Genomic DNA, 10,981 nt, shown 5'->3' with positions numbered 1-10,981 from the left:
TTTGTTATTTACATATATTAGTTTGTTATTTAGAATTCCTACCCGATTGTTGTTATGTAAACAATGGAGAAACCAATCCCCGATAATAATGAAATAAAATCCCGTGCAATATTCTTATTCAGTCGAGTCTACTACAAAAAAGGGGTGATGGCTCTGACATAAATATTCCGTGATAACCAAATATGCTCATTGAAATGATTTGTCGACTTGACGTTCAATTCACTGATATTTATTTGTAGGTTATTTATAAAATACTCTTTAACCTGATTAGGCCTGGATCTAAAATTTGAAAAATAAGGCAAATGGGAATGGATTTGTTTTGATGTGTTGATTGTTTCCTGTTATAAATATTCTTTACAAATTGGATAATAATGCATAATTCTTTTGGTTCAAGCAATCCTGGTCCGAGTAGTCTCGTGATTGGTTTGAGTAGTCTGGGTCCGAGTTGTCTTCGGTCAGATTTGTCATGTAAGCTACCAGCCAACACATCACCATTTTATGTCACTTTAATTTACAGGTTTTTTATAATCGGGAAACGATCTTACTTTCATATTTTTTGAAAAATGTATTTACAACACTCTATAGTGTTGCATCGTACATTCTGACGTTTTGTCCCCTTTGACATTGTTCTCTGATACTGTTGGTATAGATTCTGTGTCCATTTTGGTTTGGTGTCATTTTGACTCGAGTGGGCTACGTGATTAGAACTCTCCTCTGTTGGAGTCCTGTAACGTCTTAAGTCCTCTTCCTGCATACCCAAGGTTAAAAATGAACTTCAATCAGCTTTCTCGACTTTCCCCATTTATTAGGGTTGCTACAAGGCAAATTGCCGGTTCCAAGACCATAAACAGTGAGTTCATTTATTTGTCTCCATCTGTACGACCTCATTACTGTTGAAATCGTAATCTACCGTCCGTTTTGGCGTCGGCCTTCCTTGTTATGTCCGACCGCCATTGTATATTGTTGTGACAATGTCACTGGTTCTGAATGATTGAACAAGTGATCTTATGGTTACAAAATTACTATTCATAAATACTGCAGAGTATGACACAAATGGTGTGAAGTGAATTGAAATGAATTTCTGCACCATGAACACGGGCAACGCTATGCAGGGTACAATGAGGCCTGTAACACACTGGGCCTCTGTTTATTGTCCAATCTGAACGTCAATAACACTTTTTCCATGTATTGTCAACCCCTCTTACCTGCATCACGGACGGGGGAAAACCAGGTTGAAAAATCTGAGGGTATCATCTTGACCTATGCCAGGATTGAACCCTGGATCTAAAGGTTATTATGAGAGTAGAGTAGGTCTGAACTACAGTATGAAACAAAATCTCTCACTAGTCAACCAGTCATCAGATTGGTCAATCACTAAAATCCATTTTGAATTAGGTTTTATTATCCAATATGATTACTGTATTTCTTAAAATTTTGATTTTACCTCAGACTATTTTTTATCCCCTGTTTTTTTCCCCCTATTTTCCAGATGCCACTGTCAGATTGGTTCCAATCAGATGTCTGGCTAGTGGAGGTGGATCAATGCCAGTAAAACATAATAGTGAGGAATATTTAAGACAAAAAGAAATTCATGAAAAAGAAGATTGGGCCAAGTTCATAAAAATTTCATGTCAAATTGGAGTGGTCTGCGGTATTGGATGTATTTACATTGCATTTGTAAGTGTTGGTTTTTGTGATCTGTCTGTCTAATACCATCCTTATCACATGATTGTGATGAAGAGAAATTGATGTGTTACTACTTTCAAAACACTTGAAAGCTTAAACCAAAGCTTGGAAATATATTGAATCACCAAAAACATACTTGGATACGTATGAGATGCCATCAAAATTGAATTTGGCATTTAAATTGTGTGTCTAGCATAATTAGGAAAAATAAAACATTCAAGAAGACTTGGCAGTTTGGATTTCTCCCTGTAGTACATGGCACCAAAAACATATAGACACACAATTAAGTACCTTTATCCAAGTCAATCTTCAATTCTGTTAAAAGGGCTTTTGATCATCATATTGTTCATATGGGCATTGGCAGAGTATTTTCTCCTAGATTTAACATCAAGCGTGTTATGATCATTCTACTGCATGTGTTGCCTTGTCTGGCAAGCTAGGTTCTGTTTGGGGAAGTAACTTATTGAATTAAAATTCTTTTCTTCCAGTTATGTTTCCGTAAGAGTAATTATATCTTAATGGACTTCAATACTAAGAGAATAGCTCTAGAGGATCCCGAAGATCTCAATATAGATAACGATTAAGGTATTACCACTCAACTTTATAATATAATGGCTGTCTGGATTCCTAATTTATTCCAATATTAGCATTCTGTCTAATTAGAATTAGATTACAATTGTTTTGTTCTTATTTTTTCGGTCTCCATTGTAATCTAACAAAATTTATACCAAGATGGTGTACCGGTACTGTTGATGTTCATTTCAAACAATCACATTGCATCATGCAGTGAGTAGCATCTGATTGTCTGCTCTAAATTGCTTGAAACGTCACCAGTACCTTTATGACCTTTTGTATAAATTTCATTAGATTATAATGGAGAGAATAACGAAAAAAATTGTAATCTTATTTTTTTTAGTTAGACTGCAGATTCACACGTCATCAACTGTTGCAACTGTGATCAACAGATTCCAACTGCTCAGACCTAATGTCCATTTAAATATTTAATAGAAAGAAAGACACGCGTAACTTCAATTTTCAGTTCCATGTGGTGCGGACACTAGCATATGATACCAGTTGTTAGTAGTCATTGAAAACTTCTACCAAAAAGACAAAACTTGTATTGGTTTGAAGGAAAAATGAATTTTTGCTGATAGTCCCAAGTTGATTCTGAAATATTGTATTTGATTATTTCAGGTGTGTAAAACTAGGAAAATGAGAAGAAAGATGAGGGGATTTTCTAATGCTTGTTTGTTACAGTACAATGTCTAGACATGCATTGTATTTATATTTAATTAAGACATGATATAAAATTGATATAAAATACTTGAGTTGTTTTATTAATAATTTTTGCACATTTGGGTCAAATTTAAACACTTCCCGTTCCCGATATACTGGCATAGGAATTTAGAATTAATTTCGCATATACCCCATATTGTGATATATGGTCGACAGTACTTATCATGATATATCATCAAAGTTTTGTCCAGATAAGATCATCTACACAATTTAAACAAGTAACTTGATATTTGAAACAGATGTTTTCTTCATGATATTGATGATTGGAGTGTTAAGATATATTGTTTTCCTGACATTTAAAATTTTAGATAGAAAAAAAACCCAACATTTAGTTTAAAAAAACCAGCAAAAATCATATTTCAATAATTTTGCTAAATATACCCTTATCGTAACATCTGCTTGAACCAATGTCGTCCAGCCCTGGATCATTGTGTCCATTACACTACCTTAAAATAAAATGCAAAAATATATTTGCTTGACCATTTATGCCAATCCATATTTATTAAATTGATGAAGAGCCTGATGTTAATTTTGAAAAGCATTATGAATGGCTGAAATACGAGGGCTACAACATTTAGGAGGCGTTTACCAATGTCGTTATTTATCAAAATAATGGGAGACAATATACTGTAGTTGATATAAAATTTTTGCTCATCTGTGTGTGATTCAAAACATTGTCCATTTTTTTTGCTGCATTCAGTAGTGGACAGAAAAAGGTCTAGCTTGTTTGAAACCAATTCTACTCCAAAATATAAAGTGGGCTGCTCAAGTTGTATGTTTAGAATCAGACCCATGTCAGCAAAATTATCTTAGCTTACACCTGCAATTTAATTGAGAGCAAATATTCAGATCATGCCATTTTCATGTTATTCTTTTGTCATGGATTTGAAAAAATTCTAAAATAAATTTTAGATCAGAAATACTGCTATATGATAAATACACATCAAAACAAAATTAAAGGGATTGTAAAGTGGTTTTCTTAATTTTTTATGTGTTTCAGAGACACTGATAGTATCAATTTGCACCATTCCAATCTTCGTCACACATCTATGGTTCCAGCAATTCCACAAAAAATAAGTGTTTGATGACTAATCACAACTTAGGCCCATAACATTAAAACATTACCATAATAGACAACTATTTATTTTCTTAATATATCACATCATTCCTTTAACAAACAAATAGACGTAAACTATGGGAAACATAATAATGGTGGTATAAAATTTAGAAAAAGATTGTCCACCTTTAAAAACATGCTGATTCTACAGAAGTTCACTGCCACTACTTTGCTGTATTATTTATCTTCACAATGTCCAGATATTACAAACATTCAACACCTTAACATCATAATACACTTTTTTTTGTATTACGCACGCACGTTTGTAAATTCAACAAATTGATTGGATAGTGAATACAGTGACTCAGAGATCTCGACAGAAGAACTGGAAACAAATAAGCTGCATAATTTTTATGTTGAGGGCTTCTATTGGAGTATAATCCAATCAATTCCATGATACAAGATAGTGCCTATTGATATCAAGTTATTGGACAGGGCTTGAAATTGTGAAGATGTCTACCATCACAATTGATATATTTTTCGATGAATTTATTTTAAAAAAGAACTATGTCACCATTGGAGTTATTTTTTAACCCAAGTATTTAAATCTTGTAGAGTTGATATTTTATCATGTTCACCAATAAACTGAGAAACTATTCTCTTAGCTTCTTCTTTACCTGAAAATATATATATCAGAATATTTAAATTACAATAATTTTGTTAAAAATTAGTATAAATTATTTAAGGGGTCACCCTGATAGAAATTTCTTAGTCTCAATCCGAGCAGAAAAAAAGGATATAAACGATATTTCTTATTACCTAAGATACAGTAAAAAGATTAAAGGGATTGTTAATTATTTGTGTGTATCAGGGACACTGATAGCATCAATTTGTACAATTCCCTTTTCAGTCAGCTAGTGATGTCATCAAACACTTAGTTTTAATGGAATTGCAGGAACCACAGATGTCTGATTGAAATGGTGCAAATTGATGCTGTCAGTGTCCCTGATACACACAAATAATTTTAAAAATCTTTACAATCCCTTAATTTTGCCAATTATATGTATGTGAATTGGAAAATCAGTTTTAGAAGAGTATGGACAGCGCTAAAACAGAGACACAAGCAAACAACTTGTTGATATAATATGATACAAATTTTTTTTTTCAAACAAAAAAGAATGACTTCTTCTTATCCCTATAATAATCTTCAACATTAAAATAAATTCAAAGAATCATAAATTCAATTATATATATACATAGTTTTATCATTTTAAAAAGAATATATGTAATAATGGCAAAACACACACACAAAATAAAAGATGGATCCATACCAAAATTTATTAGAAAAATAATTGCATTAAAAGCATACACAGAACAACATGTTTCTTCTGCAAGACATGCACCACACATGCCAAAAAAATACAACTTCATAGTCTTTAAATAATTTTGAATTGCATCTAAGATTAGCAATTGTGCAGTAAATATGGACTAATCTATAATGATAAGCTGTGTCTGCAATAGGTGGAGCCTTAAGAAGTAATTAGTCAGGCCCAAAATTGGAACCAGAGTCCAAATAACATTCATCACTTCATTTACAATCTATGAACCTGTCAACAAGGGTTATTAATTTTCATATTGTAAAAAATAACCAGATTCCTGTCTATTATTTGCTTTAGATCACTGAAAATAACATTCCACTTTTAATAAGTGAAAATACTGAATCATGGAATAATGAAATGATTTTAAATGAATGAATAAATGATAAAATGAATGAATGATTAAAGTGGATTACTACATAAGCATACTTACCATGTCACTACTAAGTTTAATGTTTTGTCAATAAGCATATTACAGAGAACCATCTTCACAATGTCAAACTATTACAACTTATACTAATACCTTGACACCACTAGCCACTTTTCTTGTGTATTTGATTGGATTATATGCGGCCCTATCAGAGACCTCGGTAGCTGTTGTGAGTGTAGAGGGCTCTGTGTACCATCCAATCACATCACTAGATTTACAAACTTCTGTTATACAAAAAGTGCCTCATGATAGTCAAGGTATTAGATGCAGCTCATAATAGCTTTACATGATGAAGATAACAGAGTACAGGAAGAAGACTATTACAAGACAGGAAAAGAAAGGATAGAAGCACACCAACACACAACAGCTACAGTATTTCTTGCTCTCAATTTATTGGGTATACATTACTATACTTCTCTGATAATTAACTGACTGACAAGCTCAATTTCAGAGTGACATCATGTGCCCCAGAAGTGAGTGAGTGAGCAAGCCCTACATGTTCAAGAAATCCTCTCAAGAGTACTAAATTAGTGAAATGAATACATAACTGAGAGCAAGAAACACAAAAAGAAAAAAAAAGAAGATAGAATTAGAATATATATATATATAAATATCATAAATTTATTTGATTCACTTACAAGTTGTCTTTGAAATATCTGGAAAAATAATAATGTAAATAAAGAGAAACAAAAATAAATAGGTTTGAATGAAAAAGAATGCAGAATAAATATGAAATGATCTGAATGTGAATAATTAATCAAGAAAAATGATAATAATGAATAAATCGTTTTTTAATGAAAATGATGATAATGATTGAATCGTTTTTTTAATGAAAATGATGACAATGATTGAATCGGTTTTTAACGAAAATGATGATATGATGACAAATAGGATGAAATAGGATTATGAAAATGAATGATAAAATGATTGACTTGAAATGATAAAATAAAACGTTATAGGAAATTGACATACTTGTAGTTTTAAATTTAAGATTGAATTTTTTAAGATTAAATTTATTGGTACTCAAAATTAAAACTTTCGAGTTACAAGACTCTGGCCAAAAAAAACTTTGGATAATTTTGCTCATATTGAGACGATTAAAAAATTTGTTTTGGTACAAGAGCAACTACTACTGGTATAAAGTCTTTGAATGGCATTTAGCAATTGTGAGTACGATATATAGACACTATATAAAACTTTAACCAGTGATTGTTGTTCCATAAAGCTGTGTCTATATACTACTAATAAAGCAGAGAGAAAATACATGTACTCTCTAACCAGAAACCTGGGTGTCATTCTTCTTCAATGATCCCAGATCAAATACCCACTACTAATCTTGTATTTTACTGAATATAAAATAAATACCTGTTGTAGGTAAGCCTCTTATAGATTGTGTTAACTCTTCTGTAATAATCTTAGCAGCAGCTTTAAATAATCCCTGAAAATATTAATATTTCAGATGAAAATGTCAGCAATATTGAGCAAAATATGGAAAATGTAGCCATTGTCAGATGAAACTGATTTTTTAAATTTATGACAAATATGAAATAAATTTAAGGCTATATTTATTTCTTAGCATTTCTTCATTAATAACACATACCTTTGAAGCAAATCTTCCTTTTTGATAATATGGAGTTAAATATCTAACTACTAGCCCAGCAGCACCTTTAGTATCTATAACTTTACATGGTGGAATTTCTGGTAAAACAGGACTCTTTGTTTTAAATGGTACTTTAAATGGTTTAGAATGTTTAGATTTGTGAGACCTATGTCTGGAAGATGATGATGAAGAATGTTTGTGGTCTCTTGAACTATTAGATTTACCAATAGGAGGTGGGCTGCTTTTTCTTGATTTTTTCTTGTCTGGAGATTTTGATGGTGAAGAACTCTATCAAAGAGAAAAACCAAATTCAAGACATTACAGGTATCTTGTAGCATAATTATGTAGAGAGACGAAGAGAGACATTGGAAATCTTCACAGCAATGTTAATCATACATAGGTAAGTTGAAAGTATGTTTGAGTTTATATCTGGGATTTACGACCTACTTTTCTGCACTCAATGGGTTAATGAAGAAAGGTAACACCATGCAGTGTGCAATATGGGAGGTTTTGCCAGGAAAGTAAAACACCCTACTCTGTCTGATCTTTAAAATCAGCTATTTTAAAATTAGAAAATTCACTGTCAAATTTTTACCCCAGTAACTAGGACAGTGACTAAATAAACATCTGATGATAGGGCTGGGCGATATTAGTTCAAGTTGATATCTCAATATCAAACATTAATATATTGTGATATGGGTATATATTACAATATTTCTTAAGTATGGTTTTTACTGGTTTTTGTTACAAAATGTTTTTCTTTTTTATCTAAAATGTTTAAATGTAAAAATTTGATGATATATAATGTTAACTACTGTATATCCCAATATGGTGATATTTCGGTATATTTTAATCAGGTGATATTACTAATGATGTAAAATCCTATACCAGTTTTTATTGTGATATTGTTATATCGCCCTGTCCTATCTGGTGACATAATAAAATTTCAAGAACCAACCTCTGAATGTGTCCTTTTTCTTGAATCATCAGTGAATAATTTTTCTGAATTTTCACCAAAAGACACAGACATTTTAGATTTTTGAATGGACTTTGCTGTGGACAAATTACTTTTAGGTTTGGATTCACTGTCTGATGATGTCTTAGTTTTCATATCACTATCACTGTCACTTTCAGTTTCTGTATCATATGTACTACTGTTAGCACTGTCACTATACTCATCACTTTTAGGCAATTTCTCAAAAAAATACACTATTTGAGGTGGTATTGTCTTTGGAGAAGATTTTGAGCTTGGTCTAGCTTCTGACTTTGAAACTGACTTCGATTTCGAGCTTGAACTAGAATTTGACTTTGACACTGATTTAGAGTCTAATTTTGAGCTTTCAACTGAATCTGATTTTGAGCTTTGTTTACATTCCGATGTGCTTGTTTTACTAGAACTTCTAGATATTGAATGTTTTTGTTTCGATGGTGAATTGCTACTTTTCGTTGTATTTTTGCTCATATCACTAGTGGAATTTGTTTTGACTAGAGAAGATGCTTTTACAAATCCAGACATGGATGTGCTAGGTTTAGATTCCTTGGATAACAATGATGACGCCGTCACAAACGCAGAGTCCACAGAAATCATTCCAGAATCATTAGAACTATCATGCAAACAATCTTCATTATTGTCTGTAGGAGTTGCAGACTCTCCAAATATAGAGGTATGTAATTCTTTTTCTCGTGTCAATCTACGTATTTCTGAAACAGTTTTCATCACTGAGGATTTATACATAACAGCAATTTTGTTGGATTTAAATATCTTATGTTCTAAATCTAAGGCACAACACCGTGGTTCGTAATCCCTGGAGCGTAATTTATCAGAATCTTCTTCATAATAGGTAATAAAGTTTTGGTATAGACCCTTTTCTAACATAGAAAAACAATGTTCTCTTGTCTGAAAGTAAAAGACATTAATGTTAAATCTTTACTTCAATGCAGCCCACGTCGCCAGGAATGCATGGAGCTGAGGCTCAGATCTTGTGCTGAAATGTTGTGGTTGAGGCCCGTTGACTCTGAGCTAAACTGTTTATTACCCGGGGGCCTTTCCCCATAAAATTTGAAAATTAGAAGACCAGAGAACTCAATTTTTAGGCGCCAAACACTTTATCAAAACGTTCATTTTTTTAGCTTTGATATGAAGACACTAATTAATCAATCTCTGCTGAACTGACGAAAGTTTTGCTCAGATTTATTTCTCACTTAATGGGACCCATCCCACATGGACCCCATGGCTGCTTTAAGGGCATTGAATATAAATGAAACAAGATTGAGTGAGTCTCGCTGAGAGGTCCCAAGCTTGAGGAAAGTGTCAAAATTAAAGAGATGAACTATCTCTCATGGATTGCCATTCTCATATGGTAATAAATATAACTTTTATTTACCTTAACAGTTAATTTGGGTATTTTTTGACTAGCACAATCTCTTAATGGACAATCTAAAGATGGTGCTTCAAATTCTGTTTCTTCCGAAGTATCACTGCTATTTTTCTAAAATATGACAAAAAAATATATAAGTTGTTGATATTCCAACATATTTTGAAGTAATTTCTATAAAGGACAGTTCAAATCAGTACCTATTGTCTGAGCAAAGTAAAGTTTTTTTAAAAGAATTGGAATAGCAGCCTCAAAAACGTACTGTTAGCCGTTATGTTAATATAAGCACACATTATGTCTTCAATATTTGTTTTTACAGAGGCCCATTTTAGCCAAAATTTCAATGTAAACTTACAAAAAATTTAATTTTTCTCAACGCACAGACATTCTAAGACTAACAGTACTATTCTGAGGCTGATATTCCCATTCACATGAAAATAATGGATAAAATTCAAAAGAGGTTTTACTTTGCTCAGACAGTAGTAGTATATGTTTAAAATAAATACTCCATTCTTGAAAGAGGAACTGTTGCCATTTAACTGCAAGTCCAAGACCTAGAATGGGACTATTCTCAAATTATTTGCATTAAGATCAGCAGACCATAAACAATATGTCATTGGCCATATAAATCCTGAATAGCTTACTCAATAAGATCAAGAAAGAAATATTTTACGCTCACCCCTTTTCTAAGCTTTAATTGCTTTTTAATAATACTCATTCTCTGAGCCTTTTCTAATTGTTCTTCCCTTTCTCTTCTTTCTTTTTCATCACCACTATCCTCAGCACCACCATAATCAGCATTTTCTCTAAAACAATCACAATATATACCCATTTATAACAAAGAGAGTTCTACACAAATACATGTAAATAGATCAATGGGATGCCAAAAAGTCCTACTTTTCTGCACCATTTGGGCTAATAAAGACGGTGTGGAAGTAGAGATTAGAGAGCAACTGTCTAACATGCTCATTAACCTAACCCTGGCTCTAGATTGATGTTTTTCGAAGGGCTGATTTTGAGATAAAGTAGTTAATAGAATATAGGAAAGACAGGAGCTGTATTTGTGTCAGGATATTCATCCTGTCATTTAAGCTGTCATGTCCGTAAAAGAGAGCAAATAAACCCAACTGGTCATGATTACAATTGTTTTTCTACTTTTCT

At 32.2% G+C, this 10,981-nt stretch overlaps 1 protein-coding gene across 1 annotated transcript; it reads right to left on the bottom strand.

The window, feature by feature from the left end:
• Positions 1-4,621: 4,621 nt before the first annotated feature.
• On the bottom strand, positions 4,622-10,652 carry LOTGIDRAFT_171190 (hypothetical protein; the record flags this gene model as incomplete). The annotated part of the gene is made up of 6 exons (XM_009047385.1): positions 4,622-4,716; positions 7,211-7,283; positions 7,446-7,733; positions 8,404-9,342; positions 9,830-9,934; positions 10,500-10,652. The coding sequence occupies 6 exons, from the start codon at positions 10,650-10,652 to the stop codon at positions 4,622-4,624; spliced, it is 1,653 nt and encodes a 550-aa protein (XP_009045633.1).
• Between the last annotated feature and the right edge of the window lie 329 nt (positions 10,653-10,981).

Source organism: Lottia gigantea (assembly GCF_000327385.1).
Source record: "Lottia gigantea unplaced genomic scaffold LOTGIsca_111, whole genome shotgun sequence".
NCBI lineage: Eukaryota > Metazoa > Mollusca > Gastropoda > Lottiidae > Lottia > Lottia gigantea.
The sequence above is the reverse complement of the archived record's forward strand: the minus strand, read 5'-3'. Positions and strand labels throughout refer to the sequence as shown.